Here is a 19,235-nt window from a genome sequence, read left to right as displayed (position 1 = left end):
ACCACAGCAACATTACTAAAGTTAATGGGACGGAAAGGAAAGTTTCCATAGTAGTCTATCACATGCAATAAAATTTTAGCGCTCATGGAAACTACTTTTAAAGAAACTCTCCAGATATATCTACATAAAAAATCTATGTAATTAAGGCTACGCTTATATTTACCAACCAGTTCAATCCTGTTAACCTTATGCACACTAAAATCATTAATTTACTGAATTCTATATTTCTGCTCCTCGTGGTTACATAGAAAAGCCTAGCTTGTAATAAAATAATCGCATTTAAGATTTTGAATGGGAAATTACACATTATGTGAAATAATCACAAATTGTAAAGTGATTCTTAAATCATTTTTTAAATGTGTTATTTATATAGCCACATGCTCCTAAGTCCCTGCTTATGAGAACTACAACCTTAATTTCATGTGTTTCAAGCATGGTACCAGGTACATAAGAGTCTGAAAAATCCACTTACTCTATAAGTATTTATTAAACCTGTATGGGTAGAAATATCCAGTTATTTCCATATTATAACCACAACTTTTCTAACTGTAAGGGAATACTGATCAGTTCTTATACTCAAATTTCTTAAGAATCAGGGTTTTTACCCCAAGTGGGAAGTCTTTGAAGTTTTTAAAAAGTGAAGAACTGATTCTTTAGAGACACATTATTCTCTTTGAGTAGCCGTATTTTGGACCCCTTATCCAATATTCCTGACTCACCACCACCAGCAACAACAATAACAAGTCGATTATTTCATTCCCTTACATATTTTCTCCAAGGCACTTTGAAAAGAGTAAACAAGATGCATTTATAATAAAATTATTTACACTGACATGGCTCTGCTTATTCTGGAAGCTCCATGAAGTCAGGGCACGCCTACCCCATGCATCATTCTGTTCCTGAGCATGCAAGTGATCAGTGAATCCCCATTTACTGAACTGAAAATAAACACGAATCTAAAGGACACTGACATGGTTAGAGACTCCCTCTTCTTTTATTTTTTTTTTCTGGACTCACGGACTTCTCACTGTTTCTGTTGTCTTTCCCTAAGCCTTTCTACCAGGAGATAGAAAGCCTGATGCAGGAGAGCTTGAAATCAGACAAATCTGGTCAAGACACCACTCGGACTTCTACTACCGGAGTAGCTTTAATTTAATGTAATTAATTTGTGCAGAGCTTTAACCTCCCTTATGCAAAGTGATGATCATAGCACCTACTTGCATGGTCACAAACAATGATAAGCAATGGCACACAGTAGATGATCAGTGGATGGTCACCTTTCTCCCCTTGACTTTCGGAACCGAATATACTCATAATATCCAGAGTTATGTGCCAGTGGGGTAGGTGAGAAGTCACTGCTTCTGGAAGGAGAAACCAATCTAAAGAAGATGCTTTTGTGCTGTGGGATGTTCTTACGTAGCATCCTGTGTCCCTGGTCTGTTTTCAGTAATGCTGCAGCTACTATTCCCAAATAATTAGATGTTCAAGTGCTGACACATGTTGAATAGGAGAAGAGAACTCAAAGCTATATTCGAAGCATCTTTAAAGCACCCATTTTTCAAATCCAAAATTTCTTGGGATCTGAAGTTGACAGCATCTAACTACCTTTAGGGAAGCTCATACTTTCACCCTGTTCATCTCTGAGTTCATTGTGTTTATTTGTTCATTCATAATGTGGTTCTGGAATATCAGAAGACAGCACACTGCTAGGCTTGGGGGTGTGTGATAAGAACTAGATAAGATCCCTGTCCTTAGAGTTGAAACTCCTTTTGAAAAAATACCATTTTTTAAAGAAGAGACATGATAATATTTTAGGCTTTAGCTAGAAGAAGTGATTTCACAGAGATGTCTGTGGAATCTGACTTTCAAGGAAACAGATGGGGTGTTTGTATATTCCTCCTACCGGCCTCTCAGTGGGTCGGGGATCTGCACACAGGACCTACCTCTGCTTAAAGGACAGTGGCGTCCTGTATTAAGTAACCCCCTCCTCTGAGCTTCCATAATTATATGTATGTAATCACAGACAACATGATGATATGAACTCTCTGTTTTCCAACGTAGAATCTTTAAAAGTTAGATAATTCTTCTTTTGGGAAAATATACCTAAAGTCACAGTTACCATAACATCTAAAAACAATTACTGAGCAGCAGTGTTATGTACTATATAGCCTTAGGTAAATCTCAAGTGCTTGGAAGGTTGAGTGAGGCCATGAGGATGGGAGAAGCGGTAGGACAAGATACATAAAACCTGCTGTCCTTAAATAAAAAGGCCAAAAGTATGTGTGTCTGTGGGAGTATACATATATATATATATATATATATATATATATATATATATAATTTTTGAGTATATAAAGGGTTGTCAAAAATTGACTCCTCTTATTTATTGGTAAGTCTTTGATGTGCTTAGATAAACCACCCTTCTCTGCAAAATCAATGAAAACACATCTTTATCCTTCTGCATCCAGTCATTTTGAAGGAGTACAAATGAAACTCAAAGTTATCTATCAAAGGAGAGAAGAAGTTTCAGCATAGAAATAGAAATTGCAAGTAAACCCTACCTGGATGTTATACACAGTAACGGGAAAAGTTCCTGACCGAGCTGGTGTGCTCGGGTTGGATGGGTGTCGTTGGGGAGTAAGTATTTGCTTTTTTTCCTTCCACATAAACCCATCCCAAGGCACCCCAGTGTGACAGCAGGTGTTATACGTTCAGGACTCTGTGTGGTTCACAGTCTTCTAATTCACCACGCACTTTCAAAGTTCTCGGTTTCTCCAAGAATGAATCCCTCTGGCCCCAGCAATGGTCAGCACTGCGGGTTTCCTCTGAGCATAAAAATGATTTCTTCAAAGGTGTAAGTAAAATGACAGTCTCAGTACATTCAGCTTACCCAAGTATACTTAATGACTTTATGTGCGTGGGTTGAGATTATTCTTAGTAATCACAAAACAATTAATGTGAACACAACACTTACTCACCCTGCCTTACCTCCCACAAGAGACTCCAAGCAGGGAAATAAGTGACTGTTAAGTCAGTGTGTGCAAGCAGCCAGCTGTCACGCTCACTGGGATATAAGGATCCAATAATTAGCAAAACTGAGGAGGAACACACTTGTGGGGGATCCTATGTATACATACCGAACCAACTAGAACATTGATCTATGAGATATTTAAAGTTAAGTTTTGTAGTCATCGTCATCAACATCATCTAATTTGGATGCAAGGGCACAGTGAGGTTTAAATATAGTACCACGTGGAATTACACACTTTAGATTTTTTTAGTCACTCATTAGTTCATTCATTTGTTCAACAAATATTGATTGTGAGCTCTGTGTACTGAACTTTGTCAACTGTCTGACTTTGGCCATATCATTAAACACCAAGGATCCCCATGCTCCTCATCTTTAATAAGATATTTCAAAACAGCTACTTTGCACAGCATGGGATTAAATAACAACACCAAGACACAGGCATGCCATTGTTACTGCCTATGATTTTTCCACTCAAGATCCGCTGGTGTTTCTTCTACCTGAAATGGAAGGAGCATGAGACAGGCAACTGTCTTTTTCTATATTCTCTTTTGATCTAAAAAAAAAAAAAACATAGATGTACACACTGATATTCCCTCTGCCCCTTGGTTGTTCTGAATATGTGTTTGTGTGTGTGTGTGTGTGTGTGCCCGCATATTGTCTCTCTTCCTACATTCTTCCCTCACAAGTGATGGAAACCTATACCCTACACCGTGTGAAGGAGACAGATACTGGATGAAGAAAGCATCAGGAGGGCATCCCTGTAGTGAGAAAAGCATTGTCTGGCTCCCTCCAAAGCCCTCCATTCTGTTCGCTTCCTGCCTGGCTTCTCTAGGGAGAACTCCTGTTCTTCTCCCAGAAGTCATGGAAGACTCCACGTGTTACAGAAAAAGCCATCTTTCCTCCTTCCCCACCTTTGGCCATCACGTTATGGGAGGGCCCTATCTAGCGTGTTCTGTGAGTTTTATAAGTGAATCAGCCATGTGATGGGTAGAGATACCTCAGCTATGACCAGCTCTTAGAAAGAGTCCTTATCTCCTGTGATATAATTCTCCCAGACAACTGGTCAACCAGCTCCCTTCCTCCCCATGTCACTCCTGTCTTTCAGTCAAACTTTCAACTACAAATCCAAAGCTTTTAATGGAAACTGGCGTCTTGGAATTAATATCACTGAAGTCCTTTTTGATTTACTATTAAAAAACAGCTTGGGGTTTTTCTAAGTAGAAATGTCCTATCAAGGATATCACACTTTGTTTCATTAAATACAATAAAAATAGAAAAAATAATATTAGAGTTATTCTTAATTTGTGAAGACCAAATTCAAAGTATGGGGTACTTTTTTTTTAGTATCACAAATGCTTGGAAACAGTTTTATTATCAGTGGTTTTATTGTTTGTTTCATTTTTTAAAATTGTTTTATTTATTTATTTTTAGAGAGAGGGGGTGGAAGGCAGAAAGGGAGAGAGCCATTAATGCAAGAGACAAACATTGATCAGCTGCCTCTCAGACATGCCTTAACTGGGGACCGAACCTGCAACTCAGGCATGTGCCCTGACGGGGAATGGAACTGGTGACCTTTCAGTTTGCTGGACGATGCCCAACCAACTGAGCCACATGGGTCAGTGCTATTATTGGTGTTGTTAAAAATTTCAGACTTAGTTCCAGGAGATGAAAGCACTCATCCAAAGTCATACAGAAAATTAATAAAATAATTTGGATTTTTAAATTCTGGCCTACATTCATTTTACACCAAAAAATACCTTAGAGTAAAAAAATTCTGGTATCACTCAGGAAGTGAAAACTATTTTCCCAATATTACCCCAATATTTACTTTTCCTCTGACCACACACCCCTTCATTTGTTCTGGCTAAAATGCCTTATATTTATCCTATTCTGCACCTGTCAGCTGTCAAAAGTGCCACAAGTATCCCAGGACACAGCCTTTGGCGTCAACTCCTTTTTTTCCCCCTCACCCAAGGACATTTTTTCATTGCTTTTAGAGAGAGAGGAGGGGGAAAAAAGAAGGATAGAAAGAAACATTGATGTGAGAGAGAAATATTGATCAGCTACTTTCTCACACTCATCCTGACCTGGGACTGAACCTGTAACTCAGGCATATGCCCTGACTGGGAATTGAACCTGCAACCCTTCAGTCTACCAGACAACAGTTCAACCCACGGACCCATGCCAGCCCTGGCTCGGCATGACCATCTTTAAAAAGGCTTCCTTGCTGTCTTCTTTTCATACAAGCTTGCTCAGCTGGCACTCCTCTCCACCCCTATGCTATGAATTCTGAGTGTTCTATGTTGTCACACAAGTTGGATTGTCCACATGGGTTTCTTTTTAGGATTTATCACACACAACATTGCACCCTCAACACTGAGAACACGACTTACAGAGTGTAAACGCTGACCAAATGTAGATCGATGTAGGTTACAAAGACATTCTCACTTATCAATGCCTCTCTTAGCATTGTTGGTCTGCCTGAGTTATCTGAATATTTCTTTTCAAAGGTCTGCACTGAAAAAATTCTTTAGCCAGTCAGTTCCCTTGGCAGTGGGGATGATAATCTATGCAACTCTGATTTAAAAAAGACCCTTTGTGTTTGTAATTTATCACTTTGACTCAGGATGCATAAAATTGACTCAATTCCATGGAGGCATTCCATGAAGTCTCCATGTATTATCTTAATTTTTCTAAAAGGAAAGCATTCATTGCATGGATTTTCTTCACCACGGAGTATTTTTTCTGAAGCTTATTTTCACAGGTTCCACTGAGACACATGTTACTTGTATTCAATGAAGAAAGATGGTCTGAGCTTCAAAATAAAGGTCAATGAATTAAGTTAGTTTATTTTTAAGCAAGTCATTTTTCATACTCTTGCTTGCCTGGAGCAAAGTTGAGACTGTCCTGCAAGTTTACTGTGCTTTTTCCAGATAATTAAGCATTTATTATTCACTTGCCTTGCATTTCATTTACACGTTCCATCTTCAATCACTTACACTGGACTGCAACTGTTTTCTCACTACTGTCCTCAAATTAGTGCTTTTAAAATAAATGCCACATCTATCCCTGTCTGTGCCTAAAATGTTACAAGCAAACAGACGGTGTTGAGGCTGGTAAAAAGGGGAAAAAAAACATTTATAAAATACAAATAAGCTATTTTGAGCCTTTGGAAGTTATTCACAAAAAAAAAAAAAAAAGACAATTTCTTTTACAATTACTACTGTCTTACATCTTCCCTGTCACCAAAATGCCTCCTGGGTCTATGTGTAACAGAGACCCGGGCCTGGTTCCAAGTACTACAGGTCCCTGAATACAGCAATGGCAGCCCCACGCAGGAGCTACACAGCTTGGCAGTCAGGTTGGGGTAAAGAAGACTATTGAAAAATGAGAGTTGGAAATCAGACAGATGCACTTTGAATCAAACATCTTGTGCAAGAAATTTGTCAGTTCTGACCCTCTGTGCTATCATATAAAAAAACTGAGATGACATTACTATCTATGTCAAAATATTGTGATAAATAAATTAAGTTTTCCTAAAGATCTTATTTATTTTTTTTAGAGAGAGGGGAAGGGAGGGAGAGAAAGAGAGGGAGAGAAACATCCATGAGTGAAAGAAACACTGGTGGTTGTTTCTCACCCACCCCCAGCGAGGACCTGGCCATAACCCAGGCGTGTGTTCTGACCGGGAATCCAACCAGCGACCTTTTGGTTTGCAGGATGTCACCCAACCCACTGAGCCACATCAATCAGAGCTAAATTCAATTCAATTGATAATTCATGCAAACCCATTAGCACCATGCCAAGACCATAATGCGTCCAATAAATGAGGTTTTTGCTGTTTATATTTTTGTTGTTTTTCTTCTTCCTGATGTTGTTGCAATTTGCCAGGGAATCTGATTTAAAGATGGAAGGCATTTTGCTTTCCTCTCTGTGAAGCACAGGTTCTTCAGTTGTAACGTGGAGAGAGTAATTCTTTCCTCCAGCGTGGTTTACTGTTCTGGCAAATCCAGAGGGACGTAGAAACAGAAATACACGTTCCATTTGTTTATTGTAGTTCTTGTTACTATCACAGGGGCCTCTGAAATAAGAAGGCATATTAATGACCATTCCTCCCTTGTGGGATGGCCTTTGAGCCTTTCTATCTTAACCTGTGATCTAGACCTGAATCTGGGCAAGAGCTTATCACGGTCTCCAGGCTCCTATTTGCAAGTACAAGAGTAGCATTGCAGTAGCTAGATCTGTAAGACATAGTATGAAACTTGAAAATGCAAACATTTTAGTCCTAAGTAAATCTCAACAATAAAAACAGGGATCCCATCTGAGGTTGAAATGATGCTCTTTCCACCAGAGGAAGAGACACTAGAAATATGAACTAGAGGTCAAGTTGTATTTCCTACAGGGTACATCACACATCTTCTCCACAAGTTGGTGCAAGCTTTTCCCTTTCTTTATATTCATTCACTCTTCTCTTCCTTCCCTCTTCTATCTTTCCTTTGCTTCTTTTCTTCTGTTGTTCTATTTTCTTATTTAAAACACATAACAAAGGGCTTCTAGTGGCCAAACACTATGCTAGGCATAGAGAAATAAACTGACCAAATCAGACAAACCCCCATTCTTTCATAGACGAAGCACTCTAGCTTAAGAAGTGACTGAAAAATATAAATATGTCAATATACAAGATAATCACCAATTACACACTCAAAGAAGAAAATTAATCAAACAAATAGCAGATTTAATACAGTCTTTTTTAATATGTTTTCTTTATTGTTTTAAGTGTGTTTGTAAATAGTATACCCAGGTGTGTTTTTTTTATTTTAATTTTTATTTAATTCGTGTTCAAGTACAGTTTTCTGTCTTATATTCCCAGCCTTAACCTTGTACTTAAAACAAGAGAAGAAACTTCCATGATGTAGAGAGATTAATGTGTTATGGCAACAGAAATCATTCTGTAGGTTTGGAATATAAGAAGCTAGAGGACAGGAGAACTTATCTGTTCCAAAGTCTAGAATTCTGTTGTTAATATTCCTGTGAGGATAACACAAGACACATACAAGATGTCTTATCTCCTATCCTCTGGTTTCTTGTCCTTATTGAAGTATTTTGGTATCAAGGACATGATGACTGTTGAAGGACAGTCTACTTTTTTATGACTGTCAAGGACGTGTTCATGTCTCACAGCCTGTAAGGGAAGGATCACTGTCATAACATGGGTTATTTTAGCTAAGGTCTCACCCTTACTAGTAAGGCCAGAGTCCTGTTATAAAAAGGAAATGGGGTCAGACCCAGATGGGTCTACTGGTGAATTCTACCAAATATTTAATGAAGAAGTTATACCAATTCTGTACTATCTCTTTTAGAAGGAATACCTCCTAACTCATTCTATGAGGTCAGCATTACCCTAAGCAAAACCAAACAATGACATTAAACAGATAAACTACAGATTAATTTATCTCATGAATATAGATATAAAAAATCCTCAACAAAACATTAGCAAATCAAATCCAAAAAGTATAAGAAGAGTTAGATATCATACATTCAAAAATTAATTGATATACTACATCATATCAACAGATTTTTTAATCACATGATTATATCAATACATGAAGAAAAAGTGTTTGAGAAAGTCCAACACCTATTCAGGACTTAAAACTCTTAGTTGAAGGAAACTTTCTCAACTTGATAGAGATTATCTACAAAAGACTGTCAGCTAACATCATACTTAAAAGTGAGAAACTTGAAGGTTTTCCCTAAGATTAGCTACAACACAGGGTGTCCCCTCTCATAACTCATTTTCAGCATTGTACTACAGATCCTTACTATTGGAATAAAACAAGAAAAGAAAAGGTATACAGTTTGGGAATGAAGATAGAAAAGTGGTTTTTTTTTTTAGATGACATGATTATCTATGTAGAAATTCCCAAAGAACTGACCAACACACACACACACACACACACACACACACACACACACATTCTCCTGGAGCTAACAGCAATTACAGCAAGATTGCAGAATACAAGTTCAATTTTTTTCTACATAATGACAATCGATTTAAAATTATAAAACAATAACTTTTACATTAGCACCCAAAGTGAAATACTTAAGTATACATGTAACAAAACATGAACAAAAGCTATATGAGGAAAACTATAAACCTTTGATCAATGAAATCGAAGAATAACTAAATAAATAGAGAGATATGCCAGGTTCATGGGTAGGAAGATTCAATGTTGTGAAGATGTCAGTTCTTCCTAAGCTGATCTTTGGATCGAATGCAATCAAAATCAAAATATCAGCAAATTGTTTCATGGACTATGACAAACTAATTCCAAATTCCATATGAAAAGACAAAGGATCCAAAATAGCCCACATCACATTAAAGGAGAGGAAGAAATTTGGAATGCCGGCACTTGCCGACTTTAAATCTTACTGGAGAACTACGGCAATCAATACAGGGTGGATTGTGGTGACAGAACAGACAAATAGATCAATAGAACAGAATTGAGAACCCAGAAATACATCCCCATAAATACAGTCAACAGATCTGTGTCAAAGAAGCAAAAACAGTGCCAGGGAGTACAGACAGTGTCTTCAACAAATGATGCTGGACATCCACATACGGAGAGTAGATCTAAACACAGGCCTTAAATCTTCAGAAATATAAACATGTGCTCTGTGGTATGGCATCAGGGAAATGCACATGAGAACAATGCTGTGACACCATGCACCTGTCAGAATGGACAAAATCTGAAACACGGACCACACCAAATGCAGGTGAGGACGTGGAGCCACAGAAACTCCTATTTGCTGCTGGTTGGAAAGCAACAGAGAACTAAATATAGCCTTACAATACAATTCAGGAATCATGCTCCTTGGCATTGACCCAAAGAAGCTGAAAACTATGGTTACATAAAACCCTGCACACAGATGCTTATTGCAGCTTTATCATAATTTTCCAAAGTTGGAAACAACAAAGATGTCCTACTATAGGTGAATGGATAAACTGTGATATATCCAGACAATGGAATGTTATTTAGCTCTTAAAAGAAATGAGATATCAAGCCATGAGAAAACAAGGAGGAACCTTAAATGCATATTGCCAAGTGAATGAAAGCAATCTGCAAAAGCTACGTAGTTTACGATTCCAGCTACACGACACTCTGGAAAATCAAAACTATAGAGACAAAACCTGAGTGGTTGCCAGGGGTTGGGGGGCATTGAGGTTGGGGGAAATGAATAAGCAGAGAACAGAAGACTTTTAGGGCAGTGAAAATACTATGGATATTATAACGGTGAACATATGTCATTATTCACGTGTCCAAACCAATATAGGGTATAACATTAAGACTGAACCATAAGCCCTGGCTGGGTGGCTCAGTTAGTTGGAGCATGGTCCTGTGCGCCAGGTTTCTCGCTAAACGCCCAGTCAGGGCACATACCTAGACTGCAGGTTCATCCCCAAGTTGGGGCCTGTATGAAAGGCAAATGATGCATGTTTCTCTCTTGCATCAATGTTTCTCTCTCTCTTTCTCTCTAAAAATCAAAAAACATATCTTTGGGTACAGATTAAAAAAAGAATGAACCCTAAGACAAATAATGGATTTGGAGTGATTATTATATGTCAGTGTGGTTTGATTCTTGGTAAAAAGTGTACCATTCTAATGAGGGACATTGATAATGAAGGAAATTGTGTACGGTTGGGGGCAACAGATACATGGAAAATCTCTTTATCTTCCTCTCAATTTCACTGTAAACCAAATACTAAAAAATATTAAGTCAAACACATTTTTTAACTTAAAGAGAAATCATCTTTCAAAATTATTACCCAAATACAAATGTCATTCTCCTGGGTCTTTAAAAAAAAAAGAAAGAAAGGAACTGAGGATGATGTCACATCAGGAACAATGTGCGTTGGGATTCAGCCAAGACTTTTGGACTGAGTTACGCTGTGCTTCTTCCTGATGTCACAGGCAGACCAACCACCTGGAGCACCAACTCACCAGGCCCTCTATCAGAGTCACAAACGTCTCATGCAATGAGTCTACGCCCATCCCTGAAACTCGTTATATTTTAGAATTTAAATTTCTAGGTCAAAATTAGTGGACATTCTTAGTGTTTTTGATCCATAGCCTTCAAGTGTGTTCACTAAATGCACCTATTAACACTGCTCCTCTCAGGTTTTGACCAATTCACCAAGCCTGTGCTAAGCCTGCCCGTTATTCTTTTCAACACCTTCGTGGATCTGATAGGGTGAAAGTTACTTTCCCTTTTGTTTTTCCACGTGCTCTGGCAGCCACTGAGCCCCCTGCTTGGTTTCTCTTCATGGAAGAACTTGCCTAAGAGTGTGGTTAGTTGGCACCTTACAACGGAAGCATCTTCAGGGTTGGTTTCAGGATTCAAGCCGAGGCTGTCCTCTTCCCAGACACAGCGAAGCCAGTGACTAAGCATAGTGGGCTGGATTAAAGCCTGGTCATTATTGTGTGACATGGGACTCCTTAAAAAATATCTTCACTCCAGGGACCCCACAGGCTTGACAGGGATAATGTTAAAGCAGCCCTGCATGACCCTGCTTCCTCTTCTCTTAACTTGCACGGGTATCAGACCTGCCCCCTGTCTGACAGGTTTCCCTGCCTAATCCTTGCTGTGAACTCCCAAATCCTTATGTTGAAACGCAAACCTCAGTGTGATGGTATTTGGAGATGGGGGCTTTGGGAGGTGATTAGACTATGAGAGTGAACCCCTTATGAAGGGTATTAGTGTCCAATACAAAAAGAGGCCAGAGAGTGAGGTCACTCTTTCCATGAGGATACGAGTCAGCCATCTGCACTCAGATGACAGCCCTCCCTCACCTGAACTTGAATGTATTGGCACCCTGATCTCATACTACAGCCACCAAAACTGTGAGAAATCAATTTCTGTTCTTTTTTAAGCCAAGTAGTTTATGATATTCTGTTATAGCAGCCAGAACAGACTAATACAGCACTTTCATCTTTCAGATAACAGCCCCAGGGAGCCACTTCCCCTCCTAACTCTGTATCAGAGTCTATGCCCCAGAGAACACACCTGACGCACACCTTTAGTCACTTTCCATTTGCTTACAAAATGAAAAAGCCAAACGCTCAATGGCCTTTGTCCATTTTTTGTTTTTCTAACACAAACCTTTATAAAAGTGTTCTTAATCTGTTTCTGCATAGCATTTCTGAGGGAGAACCCCCCCAAAACAGAATTATCTTCTGTAGGGTGGGACCCTCGTAGTATAGGATTCCTCTGCTAGGTGAGTGTTCTAGGAAACTATCTATAGCAGTGTGCCAGCTGGCATTGTTGTGAGAGGCTGTGTTTGGCTTCAGAAATTTTTTTGAAGACTCTTTCAAAGCCTTTGCCCATTTCACAATGGGTAATTAGCAAGTGCACCTGCCCACACTGCCCTGAGTGTTCACCTGCTTTTGACCAAAAACAGCATGACCCCTTTTGCCTCACCCTCCCATTCACCCGATATGTCCCCTAGAGATGTTTATTGTTTGCCAGGATGAAGAAACTTCTCCATGGAAAACATTTTGCTGAGGTGGAAGACATGAAATGCAAAAAAAAAAAAAAAAAAAATGGCAGAAGCACTAAAAGGCTCTAGAACCAACAAGTGCAAAAACTGCTTTGAGCAGTGGGAAAAACATCTCTACAGGTGTATTGCATCAAATGGAGAGTACTTTGAAGGTGATTGAAACTTAAACATGTAAGAATACATAAACAATTTTTTACAAATAAATTCTATTTTTGGCATGTCTCCCTTTGTATATTCTCCTACACACACAATTGTACCAATCTCAATTTTTCAAAAGATTAAAAAGGCCTCCCAGATAGAGTTCCTCTTAGACTCTGTGGGAACAACCGACACTCTGCTTTCCCTGGAGCACACTCAAGGGTAACTGTACCAGCATCGACACCATGCTTCTTTCCACTCCCGTGCCTTTATGTTTCAGTGGAAGGACTCAGGATGACTCTTTATTGCTTCCCTGATTTTGCCTCTATTTCTTTCTGCACTGTATCTGCTTTAGTTGAAAACCTCAACGCCATTCAACCAATATTTATTGAGCACCTACTGTGTACATTGGTCAAGTGTCATTTCTCTCCACTACAGTGTTCACAGCAGTACCAGAATCTACTTCCTAAAATAGAAATCAAATAATGTTGTATCTGTCGCACTGGGAATGATAGAACAAAAATGAAGGAATGTAGAGACAGACCTTCATAGGCTGGGAAAAGTGTAAATGTTAATAAGGTAATGCCGACAATGCTTCACCAAACAAATGACCACAGTAAGTCAATGAGACTTAGAAGTAGCAAGTCCTCTGACTTAGTGGTGGTGGTGGTGGGGGGGTGGGGCGGCGAGGTCTTGTATTATCTCTCTCTCCTGGTAATTTATTTTCAAGGTATGAATTATTTACATGACATCATCATGCTTCTTTTTATTTATGTTGAGAATTAAAATCTGTCTTCCAAAATGGATTATGAGATACTTGCCTGATAAGATTAACCTTTGTGACTTTTTCTCCTTGTATTTAATTCAGTGTCTGGCACAGAGGGAATGCAGCGTGGATATGGGGTGGATTAATATCTGTATTATACTGGCAATGGTGTAAAAAAGATCCCACTGAACAAACAGTCAAGGAGCAAAGGGGAAAATAATTCAATTCCACTTAAATAGTCACCATGTTTCTGTTTTACAGCCCTCTATCATAATTATTGACCATGAAAAGTGAAGTTGGAGAGCATTATGCTGAGTGAAATAAGCCAGGCAGTGAAAGACAAATACCATATGATCTCCTACAAATGGAATCTCATCAACGAAACAAACAAATGAGCAAAATAAAACCAGAGACATGAAAATAAACAACAAACTGCCAGTGGCCAGAGGGGAGGGAGAGGGGGATAACAAGGGGAGGGAGGGAAAGGGTTAAGTCAAGGAACATGTTTAAAGGACCCAAGGACAAGGACAATGGTTGGGGGGGAGGGGCGTGAAGAGGAGAGGATTGAATTCAGGAGGGGGATGGGCAGGGCAGGGTAGCGTGATGGGGGAAATATGGGGACAACTGTAATTGAACAACAGCTTTTTTTTTTTAAAGTGAAGTTCAGATACATCTTACAGGGGCTTTGAAAGTAAGGACCTGGCTGTGAGTTTCAATTCTGATCTCAGTTCTGTACTGTGACTTGGTGGCCAAGTAATGAGACATATTCAGACTTTTTTTGCCCTGTAAAACTCAGAGCTCACCACTTCCCCAGGGTCATCCAGGAGCCCAAATGAGATGGAATTTATGGCTGAGAGCTCACCACTTCCCCAGGGTCATCCAGGAGCCCAAATGAGATGGAATTTATGGCTGACTCCTCCTTCACTGAGGAAGAACATGTAATTGTGCCCCTAATTAATACATTTTAGAAGAGTTCTTTCTTGTTTCCAAATCTCAATTCGATTTTAAGCCATGACCTACTTATGTACAAAAGCATTTTTTCTCACTTTTAAATGTATGCAGATTTTACTCTTTGAGTTAAAGAAAAGAGAGGCCTTTAAATTTTTAATTTAATAATTTAAATTTTTAATTTAATTAATAATTGACTTCATGGTACAACATGAAAATTTATTTCAATAATGCTGAAAACTTATGAATCAAAGAAATGATATTACATGTGTATGTGGCTGTATATTAAATTTTTCTACTTGGAAATTTGCAGACTAAACCACCAAATAGAGAACAGGAATAAACACAAAAAATATTGTTATAGCTCGTGGATTATAAAAAGTGTAACACAATGGCTTTAATCTCTACGTGTATTATTAAAATTAAACAATAAAAAGATTTATCTTCATTTGTAAAATCTATTATTTTATATAAAGTTATGGTTTCTAAAAGCTGTACCCCGAGACTCAGATTATTGACTAGGCTTAATATTGGTAATAGTAATAATAAAACATCATCTATAATATAACAATGTATGATATTCGAATACATAATAATATCTTCATTAAAAACTCTAGTGGGTAGATGCACCTGTCTTACAAAAGATGAATCTAATAGCAAATAAAGTGTCTATTTGAATTGTTACCACGTGTCATAAGCCATACGGCTGACATTTACCGCTTTATCTGATCCGGACCCTAACACTATGCGGCGGATTCCACGCCCACCATACAGATGTGCAGGTTGAAACTTAGAAAGATGCATAAGCCCAGCAATATGCAGCCAATGCAGAGTAACTAAATTTATTCTTAAATGTGATATTTAAGTCTGCCTGATGTACAGGCCCCTTTTCCCCCCAGGATAAAATATGGTGGCAGGCCATCTGTTAAATAGGCGATATTGTGCAAAGGGACTGCAATTTGTTTTAATCAGTATCAAAATGATTGTCGGGCTTGCCAAGTACCTCACATTGCACAGAAATAACACATTCAAATATTATTGATACAGGCAGTAAAGTACTTAACCGTAACATTTCATAATCCAAATCCCAAGAAAAATGTTTCCCTGAAGCAATAACATGGTGAATAGAATTCAAAATTTAGCTCACAAACCTGTTTCAGGCTCGATGGAAAAATAAGGCTGCCCTTCCAAGATACTGTAAACCAACTTGGCACTGTTTCCGTAAACTGGGTCATCAGCGTCAGTGGCTGTTACATTTGTGACAGACGTACCTAAAAAAGAAAAAAAAAAGGGAGAGAGAGTGAGAAAGATAATAATTAACACATGATTCTTTGCCAAGAGCTAAAATTTGCTAAGCATATCATACAGAAACCCATGTGTGGGAATAAGGAAGAAAAGAAATCTTTTTAAAGATGGGGAGAGAACTACTCCATCATAACTTATTCAAGTCTTTTAAAATAAAGAGTCCTGCTGGATTGGTGTATTATATGAAGATAGCTGTTTTAGAATCTGTATTGTTTAAGATTTCTTCATAGTTTTCATTTCAAAGCTACTACCAGACTCATGTAGGCTTGGAGAATACTGAAAAGGAAATATACCAAAGAAATAGGAAATGTAAGTTTAATAATACAATAATATAACACATAGCACTGAAGTTTTACAAAAGCACAACGGAATATACAAAAAAAAATGGCTGCTGGTAAAACCTGTCCAGAAATATCAGAGGGATAGTTTAACCGTCTTATTTCATTGCTCAGAATAAAAAATGAGATTGGAACCACCCATTCATCCATATGTTTAGGCAGTGAGGCCTTACGAATAATAGAAGCAAAATCTTTTCTTTTTTTTTTTTCAGGTTAATTATCTATTTTTTTATTCCCTCATTCAGCAGTTACGCACATGTGGTTTCCTGGACATGAAGTGTATGTACTAAGACAAAATCTAGAGGCAAGAAGTGGACAGTTTGGTGGTGGGAAGGAACTGGGGGGTACAGGCAGCTCAGTAGAGAAATTCAGCTGAAGGCAATGGCACTAGCTTTGGACCCCCGCTTTGTCCTGCAGCAAGGGTGGTCGGGGGCAACCTTCAGAGAGACATAGCATCTGAGTGAGATCACTCGAGGCAGGTGGAGTTTAACCAGAAGAAGGCCAGGGAAGAAATGATAAGCAATAAGTCATGGATAAGTGACAGCAAAATGCTTGAGAGACTGGGTAATTCTGGGAACTGCTAAAACGGGGGAGAAATCAGATTCTGGCGTGGCGGCGGGCACCATGTTCTACAAGGGCAGCATCAGTGTCTTCCTGATCCGGGAACCGCTAGACATGTTACAGTGAGCAAATATATATTTGCTAATGGCATGAGTGGATGGATGAATAAATCGTCTAACAATGTCATGGGGGAAGCATCCCAGTTGAGTTTCCTGGAACGCAGACTCTGAGCTAGAGATTCCTTGCAGAATTCGTATTGGGGGTCCTCTTCCAACAATAGCTAGGGAAGTGAGACAACAATATTGGACCAAAGGGGTACTTGGGCTATGACGCTGTCACAACAAAGGCTTCAGTGACCTCCACTGGAAACTCTAGAGCTGGGACGCCATTGTGGAAATAAGGTCAGGCTTCTAGAACTCCCCTGGGAAGGGAGCCTTGACCTTGGGCCACGCAGCTCTCTTCAGCCGAAGGACAAGCAATCCTGGGGGTGTTCCCACCTATGGGAACACTCCTAGCAATGAAGGCAAGAGTGTTTCTCTGCTTCAGGAAGTCAGGGGTGGATCTGAGCCGCATACTTGTGTGTTTACTGAATTAAGGAAGAGCTTTTTCCAGATCTTGCCAGCCAAAATCCTTGATGAATTTTCAATTATGGATGCTACAACTGAAATATGTAACAGCAATATTTTCTGAGCAGTCGATAGGTCTGTACCTCTGAAATTTCTACTCGGAAGGAGGACGCACAGGCTCTATAAAATCAACAGTTAGAAGTAAAACACACGGAATGTCTCTCCACCAGACTCTGGGAACCACATCATAGACACAAACTCCGGACTCCCATTCACAAGTAGCTCATCAACCAGCTGGGGAAAGTAACATGCGAAAGCACAGTTGTGCAGTTATTTGAATGCTCTGTGGGATGGCAAAACTGGAGCAAGAAACTTTCCCGGTGAGAAGAGCGTAGTCAGATAAAAGTTCCAAAATAATTTCTTAAGAGGAGAGAGGACTGGAAAAGTCAGCCATCAAAGCTGAGGTTGGAGATACAAGCTGTGAATGAGACGCAGGGGGTATCTGAAGGCCAAGGTGGGGAAGACATTTCACTTGGAGCTCAGACCCAGATGGTGGCCCCTCTCTCTTCGTGCTCCCAGACTCAACTGGAGGCAAAGGTGTAGAGGATTAGTGATCAGACTAGTTAGGAGGTTATGGCTGCAGTTCAGATGGGAGGTGATAAAACCTGGACACCAGGGAATGACGACAAAGATGGATTTCAGTGCGAACACTCTGGTTCCGGCCTTTGCACTAAGTGTACGTAACCTGTTCAATAGCAGGTAGACGAAGTGAGGGGCACGCAGGAAGTATTCTCGCAACTTTCCTGAGTCTAAAATTAGTTGCAAAAAGATTCAAGAATGAATTCGAGAGCCGCTGAAAGAGCTGCCAGAAGTCAGAGCCAGATGAGAAGGGGGAGCCCTTCCATGCAGAAGGATGTGCCCCAATTTCTTTGTTTGTTTTGCTGTGTTGGTTGTGTGTTTTCTCTGATTTTCTTTTTGAGGAGAAATGTTTTCCCCCACCATCAAGCAACACATTATCAGAAAAAGAAAGTCAAGTTTTATTCTCAATAGGATGTGAAATTAATGGGTGTGAGCATTAAGTTCCAATCGCTGCCTGGGCACTGGAACAAGAGAATGGAGGAGATGGTTAAAAACCTCTGTCGTCACCAAAATGACCTTCCAGTGGGAGAGGGTTAAACACAATAATGTGTGTAGGGGCCTAGCAATTACCACTTGCTAAGCCTGGGAGTAGGAACTCTGCCTACTTATCAGAATCTAGCTCTAAACGATATTTAGATCCCTGTGATCCCTTTCAGATCTATGAGATGGGAAGATGAAGATGATGGTGGAGGATTTTCAAAAATCTTCTCAGGCAATTCTAATATAAAGCTGTAGTTCCTAATAATTATACTGGGCACCAGATCGTTTAAAAATCAACTTCAGCCCTGGTCAGGGTCTCAGTTGGTTGGCATGTTGTCCACACACCAAATGGTTGTGGGTTCGATCCCCAGTCAGGGCACCGATGGGAGACGACCAATCAATGCTTCTCTCTGACATTGATGTCTCTCTCTCTTCTTCCCAACCCTCTCTCAAATCAACAAACATATCCTCAGGTGAGGATTAAAAAAAATTAACGCCGCTTTTGGCCATAGGAACATTAATGTCTATTGTGATTCCTTTAAGAACTCTAACTCGGATGTGCTAGTGAAGTCTTTTTTAGACTACTCTTACTGTGTAAAGGACCATGGAGACTATTTCCCATAAAATGGGAGTTGGGGACACTTCCTCGGAAGTCCACTACAAGACTGATCATCATCATATCTATTTCTGCTGATGACTGCAACTGGATGTGATCTCATAATAAGAGGCATCCCGTGGTCACATTACCGAACACTGAGACGGGAGTAAGGAGGCAAATTTCCATCGTTTTCATGCTCTGTGGTTCAGTTTTCTTCACACACAGAGATGGCAATTTTTGCTCAGCAGATCTCAAAGATTTGCATGAGGATCCAATGAGAAAATATTAAGTGTAGAAAACTGACTGAGA

General features: G+C 39.5%; 1 protein-coding gene across 1 annotated transcript in view; it reads right to left on the bottom strand.

The window, feature by feature from the left end:
* The window catches only part of CDH8 (cadherin 8), a 339,116-nt gene that overhangs the window by 169,381 nt on the left and 150,500 nt on the right, over positions 1-19,235 (bottom strand). Inside the window, exon 4 of the mRNA XM_037041593.1 lies at positions 15,591-15,710. Within this exon, the coding sequence (XP_036897488.1) occupies positions 15,591-15,710 (120 nt within the window). The remainder of the gene's footprint in view (positions 1-15,590; positions 15,711-19,235) is intronic.

Source organism: Sturnira hondurensis, unplaced genomic scaffold (assembly GCF_014824575.4).
Source record: "Sturnira hondurensis isolate 20B ecotype Veracruz unplaced genomic scaffold, ASM1482457v3 Scaffold0003090, whole genome shotgun sequence".
In the NCBI taxonomy this organism is placed as follows: Eukaryota; Metazoa; Chordata; class Mammalia; order Chiroptera; family Phyllostomidae; genus Sturnira; species Sturnira hondurensis.
Note: the sequence above shows the minus strand (reverse complement) of the source record. Positions and strands in the feature narration are given on the sequence as shown.